This window comes from Anolis sagrei, chromosome 10 (genome assembly GCF_037176765.1).
Source record: "Anolis sagrei isolate rAnoSag1 chromosome 10, rAnoSag1.mat, whole genome shotgun sequence".
NCBI lineage: Eukaryota > Metazoa > Chordata > Lepidosauria > Squamata > Dactyloidae > Anolis > Anolis sagrei.
The window spans coordinates 92,490-113,133 of NC_090030.1; the positions used below are offsets into that span (position 1 = coordinate 92,490).

Here is a 20,644-nt window from a genome sequence, read left to right on the forward strand (position 1 = left end):
GCCCCTTCGTTGGCAGTCTTGCGGAAGAGCTTGAAGACTTGGCTATTCCGGTGTGCCTTCCCAGAAGAGGAAACCCCGGCAACACGTCCCAGAAGCACTTTATTAGAGATTTGAGATTGTCCGCACACGGCAACTCACCCAAATCTCCTATATCCCACTTGTCATACTCAGCACTTCTAATCTGTACCCACGACATTTGGCCCGGCCTTAGTGTTTATGGTGTACTGTTTTTACTGTTTATCGTTATTGCCTTAATGTTTTGCTTTGCTTTATGGTTTATGTGTATTTGTTATATTGTTGTTTTATTGAGGCCTTGGCCTTGTAAGCGGCATCGAGTCCTTCGGGAGATGCTAGCGGGGTACAAATAAAGTTAATAATAATAATAATAATAATAATAATAATTTTGTGAACATTTTATGATTATTATCTGCAAATATCTTTTTGTGATTTTCCCCCCTTAACATTTTCCTGTATGTTTCTTCAAATATTTTTACGGTTATTTTTGTGAATATTTTTCATGCATTGTTTTGTTTCTGAACGCCACCTAGTGTCTGTTTTTGGCACTGGCGTGAATCTCTTGCTTATCAAGGATTCCTTAGAAGATCCTTCATCAAGAGTGAAACTCTGGCCGCTGAGCAAGCCTCGCTAATCCTGGTTTGTTACTCCCGGCCAATGTTTGGCTTCTTACACCTCTTCTAAACGCCTGCTACTCACCGTCTGTTGGCTTCGGGTGCATCAGGATGACGGGCACCTCCACTCCGACGTCACTGAAAGAGCAAACGGGTGGCGTTAACGGGAGGGGAGCGCACGATGGCGGCCAGGAAGCCCTCAGTGGGGACCCCCAGAGGGAGGTCAGCCCCACCCACTCTGCACAAACGGCAGGCAAGGACAGAGGCGAACGGATCCGCCCACGCTTACCTCGAGGTGAGATCTCCCAGAATGCTGAGGGGAAAAGAAGAGCACGTTCAGTCTGGCAAGACATAACCAAAGAGCAACACGAATGCGCTCCCCATTGGCGCCCAAGAGGCGCATGGGGCGCAACAGAGCGGTGCTCACGCTCACCCGCCTCGGGAGACCATCAGGTTCACTTTCACTTTGTAGGAAACCAGGATCCCCAGAACTTCTTTGTCCATCCCAGGTCTCAGGCTAAAGAGAAGTAGAAGAAAAAGAAGAAGGGAGGAGACATTACGTTTCTCATATATATATATATATATATATATATATATATATATATATATATATATATGTAATGTTTGTTTCGTTTGTGGGATTAACATAACTCCAAAACCACTGGGAAAACTGACCCCAAATTTGGAGACAAGACACCAACCAAAGCAATCTATGTCCTTCACTCAAAAAACCAAAAAAAATTTAACTTAACCCCCCCCCCCAACCAAGAATACATAACAGCGCATGCGCAAATGTGTCCCCCCCCCCCGTCCCCCCCGCGATGGAAAAACAATGCACCAACTATCGATTGCAAGCTGGCGATCCCTGCCGGCACCGAGTGAGGCTTAGCCATGGGTTGAGGCTGCGGTTCAGGCACACACAGGAGCACGGGTGCAGTTTGGCCCCACTTGTCACTCAGTGCGGAGGGGTCCTGGGGGCGGCACTTCCATGCGGCCTTGCTGAAGCCGTCTCTGCCGAGGAGGACAGGTGCCCGGCCAAACTACGGGTCCCGGGATCCCCCAGCAGCGAGCTGTGCTTTGGGGCCTCTCCTCCTCCGCCACGCCGGGGCCTCGCCTGGGCCCTCCTGACCTCCCCCCCCCCAGTCTCCGTCCTCTTTGGCCCCACCAAACAGGGACCCCTCCTCCTCCTCCTCCTTTCCCCCCAGTGAGGCGGGCGGGCGGGCGGCTGCTCCATGACTTCGCCTTCTCTTGCCTGGGCACCAACGTGAAGGGAGCCTTGCTGGGCCCGGCAGGGGTGGGGGGCCTTCCTTGAGGTGGGGCGTGCTCCCCCAGCCCTGGACCCTTCTTCCTTCTGCCCCAGCCGCAGGGCGCCTCTCCTGTGGCCCCGCCTGTGTTCCCAACCGGCAAACAGGCGAGAAGGCACCCGCGGCCATGGCGGAAAGAAGAAGGGGCGGCGGTGAGGGAGCCAGGCCGGCCTCGAAAAGCACCCCCCCCCCGCCCGCTCCACGCCTGGCCCAGCAAGGCTGAGGGCCACAGCGAGGCTCCCTTCCTGCCAGTGCCCAGGCGAGAGGGAGAGAGGGAAGGAAGGAAAGAGAGAGAAGGAAGGAGAGAAAGAAAGAGGGCGGGGAAGAAGGCAGGAAAGAAAGAAGGAAGCAAAGAGCAAAGGAAGAAACAAAGGAAAGAGGGAGAGAAAGAAAAGAAAAGAAAAGAAAAGGGGGTAGGGAGGAAGGAAAGAGAGAAGGAAAGAAAACAGGAAGAAACGAAGGAAAGAAAGCAGGAAAGAGAGAAGAAGGGATGGAAGCAAAGAGCAAAGGAAGAAACGAAGGAAAAGAAAAGAAAAGGGGGTAGGGAGGAAGGAAAGCGAGAAGGAAAGGAAAAAGGAAGGAACGAAGGAAAGAGGGAGAGAAGGAAGGAGAGAAAGAAAGAGGGCGGGGAAGGAAGCAGGAAAGAGAGGAGGAGGGATGGAAGCAAAGAGCAAAGGAAGAAACAAAGGAAAGAGGGAGAGAAGGAAAAGAAAAGAAAAGGGGGTAGGGAGGAAGGAAAGAGAGAAGGAAAGGAAAAAGGAAGGAACGAAGGAAAGAGGGAGAGAAGGAAGGAGAGAAAGAAAGAGGGCGGGGAAGAAAGCAGGAAAGAGAGAAGGAAGCAAAGAGCAAAGGAAGGGAGGAAGGAAAGAGGGAGAGAAGGAAGGCGAAGGAGAAAGAGGGAGGGAAGGTTGGCCACAGCCCCTCCTAACCCAAGGAGTGACCATCACTCAAAACAATTGATTTTGCCATTTGGGAGTTGTAGTTGCTGGATTTATAGTTTACTTACAATCAAAGAGCATTCTGAACTCCACCAGCAATGGAATTGAACCAAGCGTGGCACACAGAACTCCCCTGACCAACAGAAAACACTAGAAGGGTTTGGTGGGCATTGACCTTGAGATTGGGAGTTATAGTTCACCTACATCCAAAGAGCACTGTGGACTCAAAAAAAGATGGATCTGGACCAAACTTGGCACAAATATTCCACATGCCCAACTGGGAACAGAGATGGAGTTTGGGGAAAATAGACATTCCCATTTGGGATGTGTAGTTCCTGGGATTTATAGTTCACCAACAATCAGAGTATGCTGAACCCCACCAACAGAACTCGGGCAAACTTCCCACACAGAACCCCCATACTTAAGGTCACCCAGTCCAACTCCCTTCGCCAGGGCAAGAAAACGTAGTCAAAGCCCTCCTGACAGAGAGCCATCCAGCCATAGATATAGATAGATAGATATGATTCACACAGAGATGTAGTATCATAGATTTGAAAGGGACCCCTAAAGAAGGACAATTCTATGTGGCATGTTCCAGAGTGGGCAAACCAGGCAATCTCCACATCAACACTGACAAGAAACAGCAAGAAATACTGATTACCCACAAGCAGAAAGAAATTACATATATTAGAAACCAACACTTTCTCATTACGTTATTTTCCAGATCAGCAGACTGGCCAACGCATGGCAGGGGACAGCTTATATAATGAGTCTCCTTGAGGAGTTAGGGTGGTATATAAAATATTATTATTAACATATAGTATAATATAACATATATATATATATAATGTACATAATTATTATTTTATACTCGCCATCCCCTGCCACGCATTGCTGTGGCCGACTCTGGTGGTCAGGGGCTTTCTGTGTGGGAGGTTTGGCCCAATTCTATCGTTGGTGGGGTTCAGAATGCTTTGTGATTGTAGGTGAACTATACATCCCAGCAACTACAACTCCCAAATGTCAAGATTCTATTTCTCCAAACTCCACCAGTGTTCACATTTGGGCATATTGAGTATTTGTGTAGAGTTTGGTCCAGATCCATCATTGTTTGAGTCCACAGTGATCTCTGGATGTAGGTGAACTACAACTCCAAAACCAAAGGACACTGCCCACCAAACCCTTCCAGTATTTTCTGTTGGTCATGGGAGTTCTGTCTGCCACGTTTGGCTCAATTCTGTCATTGGTGGAGTTCAGAATTCTCTTTGATTGTAGGTGAACTATAAATCCCAGCAACTACAACTCCCAAATGACAAAATCAATTTTTTTTGAGTGAAGGACATACATTAGGTTGTTAGGTGTCTTGTGTCCAAATTTGGTGCCAATTTTCCAGTGGTTTTGGAGTTATGTTAATCCCACAAACAAACATGACATTATTATTTATATAGATAACAATATATAGTATAATAATATATTGTAATATATATAAAATATAGATGCTTTAATTGTGTAATCTATTATTTTCTATATATAACATAATGTAGTATAATATAAGAAGAAGTTCATTTTTCTACCCCGCCTCCATCTCCCCGAAGGGACTCGGGGCGGCTTACATGGATGGGGCCAAGCCCAAAATAAAATGCAATTAAAACAAAGCCAATAAAACATTAAAACAGCATACAACCAAAAGGTCAAAAGGTGGAGAGAACAGATCGCAGGATAGGAACAGAGCCGCTGGGAGCGGATCACTTTATCTTAAAAGTAAATCAGATACAGGAACTTGATTTGAGGTCATGGTTAGGGACCGCCCGTCCAAGGGATCGTCAATCGAATGCACAACAGGACATCCGCGTCTTTAGTTCCTTACAGGAGTGTAACATGATATAACATAATAATATGATATAGTGTCTCTATACATAATATAGATATATTATATTTGAAATATATATAGTGCTTAATATAGGGTATAAATACAATATAATATATAGAGCATAATAAAATACAATGAAATAATGGAGTATATAATAGAGATATTTTATATTTTTAAACTATATATATCATAACCTAACAGAAGCTGAAGAGATCAAGAGAAGGTGGCGAGACTCTACAGAAGATCTGTATAGGAAGGATAATAATATCGAGGATAGTTTTGACGGTGTGGTGAATGAATTAGAACCAGACATCCTGAGGAGTGAGGTTGAATGGGCCTTAAGAAGCATTGCTAACAACAAGGCAGCAGGAGACGACGGGATCCCAGCTGAACTGTTTAAAATCTTAAAAGATGATGCTGTCAAGGTGATGCATGCCATTTGCCAGCAAATATGGAAAACACAAGAATGGCCATCAGACTGGAAAAAATCCACTTATATCCCCATACCAAAAAAGGGAAATGCGAAAGACTGCTCCAACTTCCGTACAGTGGCCCTTATTTCTCATCCTGCCAGGAAGGTAATGCTCAAGATCCTGCAAGGAAGAAGACTCCAGCAAGACATGGAGCGAGAGTTGCCAGATGTTCAAGCTGGGTTCAGAAAAGGCAGAGGAACCAGAGACCAGATTGCCAATATCCGGATGCTGGAGAATGGAGAAAGGCAGGGAGTTTCAGAAAAACATCTATTTCTGCTTCATTGACTCTTCTAAAGCCTTTGACTGTGTGGATCATCATAAATGGTGGCAAGTTCTGGGTGGGGTGGGCATCCCAAGCCCCCTTCCCTCTCTCCTGAGGAATCTGTACAAGGACCAAGGAGCAACGGTCAGAACTGACCACGGAACAGGAGGCGGGTTCAAGATTGGGAAAGGCGTCCGGCAAGGCTGCATCCTCTCACCCAACCTCTTTAACTTGTATGCAGAACACATCATGCGAGGATGTGCGGGGCTTGAGGAATGCAAGGCTGGGGTGGAAATGGCTGGAAGAAACATTAACAACCTCAGATATGCAGATGACACCACTCTGATGGCCAAAAGCGAGGAGGAGCTGAGGAGCCTTCTCATCAAGGTGAAAGAAGAAAGCGCAAAAGCCGGGTTGCAGCTAAACGTCAAAAAAACCAAGATTATGGCAACAAGAATGATTGACAACTGGGAAATAGAGGGAGAAAATGTGGAGGCCGTGACAGGGTTTGTATTTCTAGGGGCAAAGATGACTGCAGATGCAGACTGTAGCCAGGAAATCAGAAGACGCTTCCTTCTTGGGAGGAGAGCCATGTCCAGTCTTGACAAAATAGTGAAGAGCAGAGACATCAGACTGGCAACCAAGATCCACCTAGTCCAAGCCATGGTCTTCCCTGGAGTCACCTACGGATGTGAGAGCTGGACCTGAGGGAAGGCTGAGCGAAGGAAGAGAGATGCTTTTGAGCTGTGGTGTTGGAGGAAAGTCCTGAGAGTGCCTTGGACTGAGAGAAGAAGATCCAACCAGTCCATCCTCCAGGAAATGAAGCCCGGCTGCTCATTGGAGGGAAGGAGACTAGAGGGAAAGCGGAAGTCCTTTGGCCACATCATGAGGAGACAGCAAAGCATGGAGAAGGGAATGATGCTGGGGAAAGTGGAAGGAAAAAGGAAGAGGGGCCGACCAAGGGCAAGATGGATGGATGGCATCCTTGAAGGGACTGGACTGGCCTTGAAGGAGCTGGGGGTGGTGACGGCCGACAGGGAGCTCTGGCGTGGGCTGGTCCATGAGGTCACCTAGAGAAGACAATGATGCTGGGGAAAGTGGAAGGCAAAAGGAAGAGGGGCCGACCAAGGGCAAGATGAATGGATGGCATCCTTGAAGGGACTGGACTGGCCTTGATGGAGCTGGGGGTGGTGACGGCCGACAGGGAGCTCTGGCGTGGGCTGGTCCATGAGGTCACCTAGAGAAGACAATGATGCTGGGGAAAGTGGAAGGCAAAAGGAAGAGGGGCCGACCAAGGTCAAGAGGGATGGATGGCATCCTTGAAGGGACTGGACTGGCCTTGAAGGAGCTGGGGGTGGTGACGGCCGACAGGGAGCTCTGGCGTGGGCTGGTCCATGAGGTCATGAAGAGTCAGAGACGACTGAACGAATGAACAACAACAACATATCATAATATAACATATAGTTGTGAGGCGTGGGGTGTGGAACTGATAGAGGATGATGGAAGCTGCAGTGGAATTCCACCTGGAGAGCAATGTATCTCCCACTGATGATGGATTTCAACCAGACCTTTCATAAAATTTAAAAATCATTGACTATTTGCAATCACTAGTATTACATAAATACCTAATACAGGCAATTTGAGTGTGTGTGTGTGTACACACCTATATGCACACATACATATACATACATACATACACATAAATACATACATAGTAAACAATCATAAAGATATTCACAAAAATATTTGGAGAAATAATAAAAATATTCCCAAAAGATATTCCTAAAATTATTACCAAAATTATTCCCAATAGTAATATTAGCTGAAAATAATCATAAGAATATTAGCAGAAATATTCACAAAAAATTAAAAATAGCCAATATATTCACAAAAATAATCCCAAAATATTAATTAAAATGTTCACCAAAATAATCGTACAAATATTTGCAGAAAATAATCACACAAATAATTCACAAAAATTAAAAACGGCAAATATCGTAAAAAAATAAATCGTAAAAATAATCCTTACACGGTGGTGGAGGCCAGGTTGGTGTCCTCGTGCTTGAGCTTCCCGTCGAGGGCCAGGCCCCGCTTCTCCCGATTGTTGCTCAGGAGGGGGGTCACGCTGTAGCTCTTGGAGAAGGTGGAGTTGGCCGCCACGTTCTCACTGTTGGGGAGGGAAGGCCAGGAGGAGGAGGAGGAGTGGGGGGGGGTCCCCAAAGGCCACCTAGACCACCCACCCCTCCTCATTCGGTCCCCTCCCTGCCTCCCATCCTCCACTTACGCGAATTCCTCCGTGCACACGGCCTTGGTGTATTTGTCCAGGGAATAGAGGACCACGTCAGTGATTTGCTCCACTGGAGAGACAGACAGAGAGAAGTCGTCACGATACATATATAAACATAGAAAGGGGAAAGGAAGCTGGGTTGCCTGCGTGCATCAAATCTGCACTGGTGTTATGCTGCAGGTGCATCCCCAGGAGACGCTTTGTGAAAATGCATTGCGCATATATCATCAATGAAAAGGCTCATGGATTAATCGTATTGTTGGTCGCACTGCAACTGGAGAATCAAAACGCGTGCTCCATCATATATGGAGAAGACTGAGAGGAGATATGATAGCCATGTATAAATATGTGAGAGGAAGCCCCAGGGAGGAGGAGGAGGGAGCAAGCTTCCTTTCTGCTTCCCTGGAGAGAGACTAGGACGCAATGGAGCAATGGCTTCAAACTACAAGAGAGGAGATTCCATCTGAACACGAGGAAGAACTTCCTGACTGCGGGAGCCGTTCAGCAGTGGAACTCTCTGCCTTCCCCGGAGGGAGTGTGGTGGAGGCTCCTTCTTTGGAAGCTTTTAAACAGAGGCTGGATGGCCATCTGTCAGGGGTGATTTGAATGCAATATTCCTGCTTCTTGGCAGAATGGGGTTGGGCTGGATGATGGCCCAGGAGGTCTCTCCCAACTCTAGGATTCTATGATTCTATATGATGTCACACGTGGAAGATTTATAGCAGTCATGGGCCAACTTTGACCCTCTTTCCAGGTGTTCTGGACTTCAACTCCCTGAAGACCTGAAAGTCGGTGGTTCGAATCCGAGGAGAGCAGGTTGAGCTCCCTCTGTCAGCTCCAGCTCCCCATGCAGGGACATGAGAGAAACCTCCCACAAGGATGATAAAAACATCAAAACATCTGGGCAGCATCCTCTGTGCAATGTCCTTGCAGACACCCAATTCTCTCACACCAGAAGCAACTTGCAGATTCTCAAGTAGCTCCTGACATGAAATAATAATAATAATAATAATAATAATAATAATAATAATATATTGTATATAATAAATAATAATAGTAATAATATTTTGCATCTTGTAAGCCACTCTGAGTTCCCTTCGGGGTGAGAAGGGTGGCATAGAAATGTTGTAAATAAATAAATAAATAACCCCAGACATCTCCAGGCACTCAGAACCTAAATAACCTTCTGCATGCATGTTATAAGCAGTGGCATTGTTCATGGCATCATTTAACTGACCTCTAAATCCCTGATTGTATTTATTTATGGAAGAATAGCCGTCCCCTGCCACACGTTGCTGTGGCCCAGTCTGTGTGTATGTGTATATGTGTGTGTATATATTTGTGTATATGTGTATTTATGTGGTTATGCATAAATACACATGTGGTTATGCCAAAGCCCCCAGTGGCACAGTGGATTAAACCACTGAGCTGTTAAACTTGCTAACCAAAAGGTCGCATGTTCGAATCCAAGGAGCAGCATGAGCTCCCACTGTTAGCCCCAGCTTCTGCCAACCTAGCAATCTGAAAACATGCAAATGTGAGTAGATCAATAGGTACATCTCTGATGGGAAGGTAATGGTGCTCAATGCAGTCATGCCGGCCACATGACTTTGGAGGTATCTATGGACAATGCCGGCTCATGGGCTTAGAAATGGAGATGAGCACCAACCCCCCCCCCCCCCCCAGTTGGACACGACTGGACTTAATGTCAGGGGAACAATGTGGTTATGTGCATGCGTTGTAGTGTATTTTTTTTAAATTTTAGCTTTTTAAGTCTCTTCCGCTGTGTTTTCCAGTGTTTTTATGAGTGATGGTCACTCGTTGGCCTGAGGGGTGTATTGTGTCCAAATTTGGTGTCAATTTGTCCAGTGGTTTTTGAGTTATGTTAATCCCACAAATGAACATTACATTGTTTACACACACACACACACACACACACACACACACACACACACACACGTGTGTGTACAGTGGCATACAAAATGTAAAAGAAAAGAAAACGAACATCAAGTAAACATAATACGGATATGTAATTCCACCAAACCCGCCGACCCGTGAACGCCCACTCAGTGTGACCCTAACATCTCCGTAAACCCTGATCTTTCCATTAAGAAGTGCAGCTACTGGGAAGCCTACTCTTGCCTCCCTTCCGAAATATCCAAGGGCCGAGCCCCAAATACCACGAGAGAGAGAGAGAGAGAGAGAGAGAGAGAGAGAGATTAACTAGCCATTTGGACCGTTATCCTTTCTGATCCTCCTTCATAAGTAACTCCCCCCCCCCCCCCCACAAGGTGTTGCTTCCTGCACCTTCCGTACTTGTTCTTTTGCAAAACGAACGCCATTACCTGAGATTTTGATTTTCTTCACGATCTTGCTGGTGGTGTTGTTGATGCTGACGTTGACCCCGATGGGATCCCCGTGGTAATACACCTGGAACGACACAGCGGGGAGGGAGGGAGGGAGGAATCAGGCCGTTGGAGGGCCATTTCCGGCCCGTCTTCGTCTCTTCCGTCCTCACATCGGAGGAATGACAACGGTGTGTGTGTGTGTGTGTGTGTGTGTGTGTGCTTGCCCACCTCTTTGTCCAGAGAGGCCTCCAGGTGCAAGGGCTTGTCAGACATCATGAACTGCCGGGTCGTCTCCGACTTCGGGGCCGGGCCGGTGCTGATTGGGGCAAACTGGATCTTCCGGATCACCAGCCGCACCGAATTCCTGAAGGAGAAAAAGCCTTGTGTGTGTGTGTGTGTGGGGGGGGGGGGCTTCCTCTTAGGTAGGAACTTGTTTCTTGTCCCTTATGTAAGAACCCATAAGGCCAATGCTCAGATGCTACGGAACAGAAATGGCTCTTCAAGCGCGTTTGGTGGGGACGAGAGACAGGGCCTCCTCGGTGGTGACCCCTCGGCTATGGAGCTCTCTCCCAAGCGAGATTAGATCTGCCCCCTCCCTTTTGTCCTTCAGGAGGCTGGTGAAATCCTGGTTATGGAAGGAAGCCTTCCCAGAATAAGGGCTGAGACTGGCTACAGACCACAGTGAGCGACCACATATGTGGACTGAGCTGAACATGATTTAACTTGGCGATTTGGTATCTATGTATTTTATCTATATGTATTTTAATCTTGTATTGTTGCATGATGTTTTAACTTGTCTTAGTAGCATTGAATCCTTGCTGTAAGCCGGTCTGAGTCCCTTTACGGAGGCGAGAAAATCAGGATATAAAAGTTTTAAATAATGATAATGATAATGATAATAATAATTCAATTGGAAAGAGTTTCTTTCTTTATTGGTGTCGAGCCTCCAGCCTCTTATTAAAGCGTAACTGTGACAACGTAGCTTAGCCATGCCGTTGTTTAAGGCTGCCTTTATTGTTATTATTATTATTATTATTATTCTGATGTGGGTCTTGGGTGTCATTTGGGGGGTTTCGGTTAGTTCGTTCTTTGTTGAGGATTGTATGGCATGCCGTGATTGCTGCAGCTTGCTGTGAACTGCCCTGAGTGCCCACGGGGAGAGAGGGCGGGATATAAATAAAGGCATGTTGTATTGTATTGTATTGCATTGTATTGGATAGATTACTGCAACGCACTCTACGTGGGGCTGCCTTTGAAGACGGTTCGGAAACTGCAGTTAGTCCAACGGGAGCCAACCAGATGACTAACTGGGGCGACATACAGGGAGCATGCCACCCCCCTGCTATGCCGGCTCCACTTCCGAGCCCAATTCAAAGTGCTGGTCTTGACCTACAAAACTCTATATGGTTCTGGCCCAGCTTACTTGTCCGAACGCATCTGCCTCGACGTCCCACCCCGTAACTTAAGATCATCCGAGGAGGCCCTGCTCTTGCTCCCACCAACATCACAAATGTGGCTGGTGGGGACGAGAGACAGGGCCTTCTCGGTGGTGCCCCCCCCCCCCCCCCCCGCGTGTGGAACGCGCTTCCGAGCGAGATACAATCCATCCCATCCCTCCTGGCTTTCAGGAAGAAAGTAAAATCGTGGCTGTGGGACCAGGCTTTCGGTCAGCAGACATAAACCAGCACTTTAGTGGAAATGGATTGGAAAGGAGATTTACATGAGGAGACGATTCTATTTGGTAACAAATGCTTTGATATTGTTCAATCAATGGCTTATGGATTTTATATATTTTAATGGTTTGATGGTTTGTTTGAGGGTTATTGTATTAATTGTTCATGTAACGGCATCGAATTGCTGCCTATGTAAGCCCCCCTGAGCCCCCCTTTCGGGGCAGAGCGGAGACGGGATAGAAGTACCAGAAATTAATTAATTAATAAATTATATTGTATTACATTATAGTAAAGGTAAAGGTTTTCCCCTGACGTGAAGTCCAGTCGTGGCCGACTCTGGGGGTTGGTGCTCATCTCCATTTCTAAGCCAAAGAGCCGGCGTTGTCCGTAGGCGTCTCCAAGGTCATGTGGCCGGCATGACTGCATGGAGCACCATATTATATATAGGTTCTTGTGGGTTTTTTTGGGCTATAGGGCCACGTTCTAGAGGCATTTCTCCTGACGTTTCGCCTGCATCTATGGCAAGCATCCTCAGAGGTAGTGAGGTACCTACCTCTGAGGATGCTTGCCATAGATGCAGGCGAAACGTCAGGAGAAATGCCTCTAGAACATGGCCCTATAGCCTGAAAAAACCCACAAGAACCTAGTGATTCCAGCCATGAAAGCTTTCGACAATACATATTATATATTATATTATATTATATTATATTACATTATATATCATGTCAGAAGCCAATTGAGAATACAGGTATAATGTATCCCAATGTGGAGTGGCTGCAGGAAGGTCCTCCATTCACGTGCACGTTCCCGTCTCTTGGCCACTCTCAAACCCCACGGCACACGGCAGTCAAGGGTGGGCGCTGCTTTTGCTAATTTGGCCCCCTCTCCCCACCTTTCGGTATTCCTTCTGCAGAATTAAACTATTGCATGCTTAATCTCCACGAGAGCCACGTGGTCTGCTCTGCACCCACGGGATGCCACGGAATGGCCGCTCCTTCTTGCTTGGGATGACCTGGGGATGACGGGGAATGCAACCCCAGACGCCTGGTGGCTCTGAGGTCGGGGAGAGGTCAGAGGGCGCTTTGGGGTCAGGCGCATCCTGCCCGATTCCCTTCCCAATGGAAATGCCCGGAGAAGCCATCATTTACCTCTTGTGAATCTTCTCCTCCAGGTTCTCGGCACAGAAGCCCTTGACCTCGAAGTCTACGCCGCAAGACTGCCGGGAGGGGCAAAAGCAGAAGAGCCGTTTGCGGGAGGACACAACCCAATCCCTCCCAGCAGATGACCGCCCAGCTTCACCGACACTGAAGTAAACAGAGCTATGCAATCACAGCCTCCTAGGATGGGAAGGCAGCCTTAATGGGCCATTTGCAGAAGGACACAATCCGATCCCTCCCGACAGATGGCCATGGAGACAAATAGGGCTATAGAATCACGGGCACCTACATTTGGAAGGCAGCCTTAAAATACACAAGAATTTAGTTGCAGGAAAGATCCGTACCCTCAACTCCTCCCAGGGTCTGACTGATAAACAAGTGCGAAAGGAACCGGTGGGAACTCAGAACGCAATGGACATTCTCTGGATTCCTTCCGAAGAGATCTCCTTACGGGTCTTTTCCTGTGTCCTGACTTGGCTTTGTCTTCTGTTCTCACCTCTCTTACGTGTTTTTTCCCCCGTTCTTCAAACTGCAGACTTGGCTCTTCAACACCTTAACCTTGCTTTCCTAAGCTTTGCCTGATGCTCTTCCTTCTTTGTCGTCCTAAACACTGACTGAGTTTCCTGGACCAGAGACTTCAACCTCTGACTGGGATTCCTTAACTTTTGACTAGAGTTTCCTCGGCCTCAGGCGCGGAGGACGTTGTGAGGCTCCCGCGAGGCCCCTCTGCGCCCTGGGACTGAGTAACGGGCTGCCAAGGAGTTGCGGAAGAGGGCGGCACTCCCTGCCTGGGGGGCCGGGGGGGGGGATTCCTGAAGGGAGGGGGTCCAGTTGAGGTTCCCTCCCTAGATGAAAGCCCCAAGGGGGTCGTGCTGAGAAAAGACGCACCTTCCCCACGTCGTCTGGTCCGGGCTGCAGGGTGACCGAACAGGGCAGGTTGGTGGCCATCTGCAGAAGAAGGGGAGAAGGGGGGAAGTCAGGGGGGGGGGTCTTCTTGGGGGGAGGAGGGGGAGGGGGAGGAGGAGGAGGTCTCCTTGCTCCGCACCTCGAAGGTGAAGGGGTAGGCGTTCTCCCCCAGCTTCTTCAGCAGCTTATCCTGCAGCGGGGTCAGGGTCTTGGGGGCCTGGTCGGGCACCGGAGGGAAGATCTGGGTCACCAGGACGTAGAGGTCCTTCCGGAAGGTCAGCCCAATGACATCCAGGTCGTCCCGGCCATAGCGGAAGGCGCCCGTGAGGGTCACGTAGACTGCGCCCGCCAGGAAAGGGGGGACAAAGAGGGACACCCGGCCGGTTAGTTGTCCCCAAGAAGGAAGGCAAGGGGACCTGTCTGCCTTGACCACCGAGCGGGAGGAGCCTCACCTTTCCTGTCCTTCAGGTACTCGGGGTCGATCAGGACCACGCCATCTGCAAACCAAGGGGAAAAGAGGAGGAAAAGAGGGCCCCGAGCCCGGAGTCAGAAGGCCGTCATGATGCGGGTCCCAGGGGGGTCGACGTTGGGGACCAACAAGTGAGCCCTCCCCCATTACCCCCCCCCCCCCAAATTCACTCACCAACAGGGTCCACGTGATCCACGTGATCCACAAAATCCCGCTTCCCCAGGTAGATGGATAACTGAATGGGCAGGAGAGAAGCCCCCTCAACTTGGCTGGCCAACGGCACACGCCCCCCCCCCCCTCAGTGCAATGATGGCCCCCTTCCCACTGTCCCAAAGCCCCCCCCAACATTTAATTACATGTAATATTACTAATAATATTACAATATAATGGTATAGTGCAATATAGTAATATATACTGATATTGTACTTTGCTAATAATATAATATATTGTATGAAAATATATATGTGAGCCGCTCTGAGTCCCCTTCGGGGTGAGAAGGGCGGCATATAAGCGCCGTAAATAAATAAATAAATAAAATAAATATCCATGAATATGAATATTGTCGTTCATGGAAGCAACCGACTTGCGGGAAGCTGGGTCCGCCCTGAGAAGAAGACCCTTCCTTCCCTCTGCAGCAGCGGTCCTCTTACCTTCCCATTGGGACTGGTCTTCTTGAACACTCTGCCAAGGGAAGCACAAGGAGGGGGGGGGCGGGGGGGGGGGCTTATTACAGGCTGCTCCTGGCTCTTGTGTGCTGTGCCTTCTCCAACTGGGAACCCCGAGGAGGTCCCGGAGGAAAGGCGGCCACGATCCCCGGACCGCGAAGGGGAAGCCCCACCAGGCCAGGGGCCCACGCAGAATGTAGGGAGGGGCAGAAATCTCCCCCACAATATTCGCAACAATATTCACTAAACATTCACAGAAATAATCCTTAAAATATCTGCAGGAATAATCCTTACAATATTCTCAAAGATATTCATTACAATATGATCAGAAATAGTCGTTAAAATATTTGCAGGAATATTCACTTAATTACCTGCAGGAATAATCCTTAAAATATTATCAGGGATATTCATTACAATATGATCAGAAATAGTCATCAAAATATTTGCAGAATATTCATTAAAATCCCACCCGAGATGCCAAGGCGGAGGGGAGGGGCGAGGAGAAGCCCACCCTGGGGGGGAGCGTGGCCTGGGACCCCACAAAGAAAGGGGGGCAAGGGGGGCAAGGACCTACTTGGATCCGTCGGCCATGGTCCCGGGGCGCAGAGGCGGAGGCGGGGGTCCTGCAAAGAAGGAAAGGAGGAGTGAGAGGAGGAGGAGGAGGGGGAGGGGGAGGGGAACAGAGACCCCCCCTCAACATTAGGGAGGACTTCCTGGAGGGAAGAAGGGCTCTTTGGTTGAGAAATAGGCTGGCAGAGCCTCCTTCTCTTGCGGTTTCCAAGCAGAGACGGGATGGCCATCTGTGGGGAGGGCTTGGGTTATGTTTTCCTACCTGGCAGAAAGGGGTGGGACTGGATGGCCTTTGGGGGTCCCTTCCAAATCTAGGATACTATATCAATCATAGGTGTGTGTGTGTATTTATATCTATATATCTATTAGGGCTGGGCGGTTTCGTTTCGTAAATTCGTAATTCGTTAAAAATTCGTTATTTTTTTTTATAGCAAAGCCATAACGAACCATTCTGGAGCAACTTAAAAATGAAACGAATTTTTAAATTCGTTTCGTAATTTTTTCGGATTTGTTATGTATTCGTTTCGTTATCGTTTCGAAATCGTTTCGTTATTATTTCCGCATGTCTGGGGCAAGTTTTATAGTTGTTGTTTGTTTAATTAGTGAAAAAAAATTATAATATCACACCAACAGTCAACAACAACAAGAGGGAGAGGGAAGCTTCAGAAGTTCCTCCTGTCCCATTTGGAGGGTTTTTAGCGTATTGCGCAGTCGCGTCCGCCATTAACGAATCGATTCGTTATTGTTTCAAAATTGTTTCGTTATTGTTTCGTATTGTTTTGTAATTTACGAAATTTCGTAAATATCGAACTTTTTAAAAGAAAAATTTCGGAATTCTTTTAAAAATCGAAACGCAAAAACCCCCAAAAAGCGAATTGATTTTAGAAACAAATTTTTCCGTGGTTGCCCAGGCCTAATATCTATCATACCTATCTATCACAGCTATGATTGGGAGGGCTTAGGTTGCGTCCTCCTGCCTGGTCGAAGGGGGTGGGACTGGATGGCCTTTGGGGGTCATTGAGGACTCTCTCTCTCTCTCTCTCTATATATATATCGTACCTATCTATCACTGCTATGGCTGGATGGCCATCTGTTGGGAGGGCTTAGGTTGGTCCTCCGGCCTGGCAGAAAGAAAGGGTGGGGTTGGATTACCTCTGGGGTCCCTTATTAATCATATCTAGCAAAAAATTAATCTGTGTACAATATTGTTATTTGTTGTTTGCTGTGTTTTTAGATTGTGTTGTTCTGTCCGTACTGTGTTTGTGTTCTTGTTTGTATGTATTTGTTTTCCGTAAGCCGCCCCGAGTCCTGATGGAGGGGAGCGGGATACAAATAGAGAGAGGTGATGATGAGGATGATGATTTTCTAACATAGCTGTGACTGGATGGCCTTTAGGGGCCCCTTCCAAATATAGGATACTATACACACACACATATGTGGGTCCCCCGGTGGCGCAGCGGGTTAAACCGCTGAGGTTCTGAACTTGCTGACTGAAAGGTTGTCAGTGCAAATCCGAGGAGCAGGGGGAGCTCCCGCTGTTAGCCCCAGCTTCTGCCAACCTAGCAGTTCAAAAATAGCAAATGTGAGTAGATTAATAGGTAGCACTTCTGCGGGAAGGTAACGGCGCTCCATGCAGTCCTGCCAGTGGCCCCATGACCTTGGAGGCGTCTACGGACAACGCCGGCTCTTCGGCTTAGGAATGGAGAGGAGCGCCAGAGTCCCAGAGTCGGACACGACGAGGCTTAAGGTCAGGGGAAACCTTTACCTTTCGCTATACACATATATATCTCAGTCATGACTATCTACCACAGCTATGATTGAATGGCCATCTGTTGGGAGTGCTTAGGTTGTTTCCTCCAGCCTGGCTGAAGGGGTGGAACTGGATGGCCTTTGGGGGTAATCTAGGATGCTGTACCTAATACACACACAGACATATATGTCAATCATACCTATCTGTCACATCTATGGCTGGGTGGCCATCTGTGGGGAGGGCTTGGGTCGTGGCCCCCGGGGGCCCGTCTTTGCCCTCAGCAGCCCTCCCTCCCTCTCTCCCTCCCTCCTTTGGGGCTAATCAGCCAGCTTAAAGGGGATGAGGAGAGCTCAGCGGCTTCTTAAGCGAGGCCAAGGCTCTTCTGGCTGACCTCAGGAGACCCCCCCTCCTTATCTCCCCCCCCCCCCGCCCTGGCCTCCCTTCACCTGCCTTGGCTTGGCTTCTCAAAATGTGTCGCTCTGTTGTGTAATAGGCGAGGGTGTCGTGGCTGTCCAGATGGCCAGACCGCTCTAAGGCAGGCAGGGGCCAGCTTCGCCCCCCCCCCCCGGGCAAGGCCACCCCGTATCAATAGTGACAGATAATCCTATCTATCAGAGATCAATCAGATATAGATAAGAGAGACCCAGGTATTTATATCGATACGGTAGATACATCATGGGATCCTCGAGTCCGAAGGGATCCCAAAAGATGCCCAGCCCGGCCCCCTTCGTACTGCCAGGCAGGAGGGCACCATTCAAGCCCTCTTGACAGATGGCCATGCTGTCACATCTAGATGGCGAGAGATAATCACATCTACCACATATCCAGCAGAGAAACATGTATGTATAAATAGTTAGCAATATATCATGTGATACTAGAGCCTGATGGGACCCCAAAGGATATCCAGTCCAGCTCCCTTCAGCCAGGCACAATCAAAGCAACCCTGACAGATGGCCATGCCATCACAGATAGATATGGTTGATTGAGGCAGATATAGAAATATAGACATAGATCCTGAGATGATAGATTTATCATGGAATCCTAAGGTTGGAAGGGCCCCCAAAGGACTTCCAGTCCAACCCCCTTCAGCCATGCAGGAAAAGCACAATCCAAGTCCTCCCGACAGATGGCCATGATGTCAGGGCTAGATATGATAGACAGATATACATAGATATTGATGTGATAGGTATATAATAGAATCCTAGATTTCAATAGGACCCCAAAGGACCTCCAGTCCAGCCCCATTCTGCCAGGCAGAAGGGCACAATCAAAACAACCCCAACAGATGGCCATGCCGTCATAGATAGATGGTGAGCGATATGATGGATTGAGATTTCTCTTTCTCTCCCTCTATATATATATATATGCGCGCACACATCAATATCAATATGATAAGATATATCGTGGGATCCTAGAGCCCGAGGACCCCCAAAGGCCATATAGTCCAACCCCCTTCAGCCCTGCTGCAGTCATAGAGAGGATGGTGAGAGAGATCGGGATCTCGGTATGATAGAGAGACCATGGAAGGGGCATCCGGCCAAGCCCCCTTCTTTCGTGCATGCAGGAAAAGCACCAACAAAGCCCCCCAGGCAGATGGCCAGCCAGCCTCTGCTGAAAAACCTCCCAAGAGGGAAACCCCACCAGACTTCAAGGCAAAAGAGTTCCCCTGATGACTGGCCACTCTTCTCAGGTGGGGTCTCCTTCGGCCGCCAGGTGGGCGCTTACCTGCAAGAGAGAGAGAGAGAGAGAGAGAGAGAGGACGAGACGGACGTGGCGCTGCGGCCTCTCCTTGCCTGGCCTGGTCCTGTTCGCAGGTGCCCCGGACCCTGATCCGGGCCTCTTATACCCCCTCGGCCCCTCCCCCGATTGTTGTGTAAAGGCCCCGGTGTGAGTGAGTGTGTGTGTGTGTGTGTGTGTGAGTGTGTGTGTGTGGTTGATCTCTGCTTATGGGAGATAGAGTTATATTTGAGGCGGAATCCTATTAGCCTCTTAGGTTGAGTAACGGGCCGCCCGGCCTTTCTGCGCGGAGAAAGACGATTACGCGGGTGGACAAAAGGGCTCAGCACAGGGGCCATCAGCTGCCCTTTCTGGCCGGGTAGGGGGGCCACTGGGTTGGGGGCGGGTGGCCCCACCGGACCCAGAGTGGATGCAAAGAACAGTCGGCCCCATGACATTGAGTCTGCAGGCGGCCCGCGGGGATGCCCTTCGCGCTTGGGTTCCAAACAAGGCCGAGGTGGCACATCACCCAGAACTCTTGTGTGTGCGCATGGAGGGCGGTGGGGCTGCGTTTCTTCCATCCCAAGGCACAGTGATCCCCCCCCCCATATAAACATCTCTTTAAAAAGGGGGGTGCGCCTTGGGATCGCCTTGGGATCGTTGTGTTGTCGGCACAGAAATTACGTTGCGTCTTGCAATGGAAGAAATACAGCATTTAGAAAAGAACCACGTTGCTAGGTCTGCTCAGCAGGGGAACTCTCCGCTCCGGAGTCTGGGAGAGACCCCTCCTTGGGGGGCTTTCAAACACAAGTTGGATGGCCATCTGTCAGTGTGACATGGGGCCAAGCCCAACCGAAACAGTTAAAACATGACAATAAGAAAAGCAGCGTATAAAATGAACATCAAAACCAAAAACCAAGAGCAAAGTTCAATGTCCATCTGTCCGAGGGGCCTTGATGGTGCTTTTCATGCCTGAAGGCAGAAGAAAGGGGGTTGGACTGGATGGCCCCTGAGGGTCTCTTCAAGCTCTATCATCATCGTCATTGTCGTCATTAAGAAGAGACTGGGTGGCCATCTATTGGGGGTGCTTTGATGGTGCTTCTTCTGCATGGAGGCAGAAAGGGTTTGAACTGGGCGGCCCATGTGGTCTCTTCCAACTGTAGGATTCCATAACAACCACGTCTTATTATGCAGAGGCTGGATGGCCATCTGTCGGGGTACTTTGATTGTGCTTTTACTACATGGCAGGAAGAAGAGGGTTAGATTGGATGGCCCATGAGATCTCTTCCAACTCAGGATTCTATAATAATAATAATAATAATAATAATAATAATAATAATCATCATCATCATCATCATCATGGAGCCCCCGGTGGCGCAATGGGTTAAACCCCTGTGCCGGCAGGACTGAAGACCGACAAGTCGCAGGTTCGAATCCGGGGAGAGGCGGATGAGCTCCCTCTACCAGCTCCAGCTCCTCATGCGGGGACATGAGAGAAGCCTCCCGCAAGGAGGATAAAAACATCAAATCATCCAGACGGCCAATTCTCTCACACCAGGAGTCACTCCTGACACGACCAAAAAAAATCATCATCATCGAGCGGAGGCTGGATGGTCACCTGTTGGGA

At 48.8% G+C, this 20,644-nt stretch overlaps 1 protein-coding gene across 1 annotated transcript; it reads right to left on the reverse strand.

Moving 5' to 3' along the window:
* Window positions 1-227: 227 nt before the first annotated feature.
* ARR3 (arrestin 3) lies at window positions 228-19,140 on the reverse strand. Its single transcript, XM_067471486.1, has 15 exons — window positions 19,027-19,140; window positions 15,556-15,604; window positions 14,967-14,997; window positions 14,491-14,551; window positions 14,300-14,344; window positions 13,987-14,186; window positions 13,830-13,889; window positions 12,933-13,000; window positions 10,340-10,475; window positions 10,109-10,193; window positions 7,761-7,833; window positions 7,506-7,643; window positions 1,063-1,146; window positions 919-942; window positions 228-767 (listed from the first exon to the last, which is right to left on the reverse strand). Exons 2-15 carry the CDS (start codon window positions 15,570-15,572, stop codon window positions 707-709), a joined length of 1,083 nt encoding a protein of 360 aa, XP_067327587.1. The 5' UTR covers window positions 15,573-15,604; window positions 19,027-19,140; the 3' UTR covers window positions 228-706.
* Between the last annotated feature and the right edge of the window lie 1,504 nt (window positions 19,141-20,644).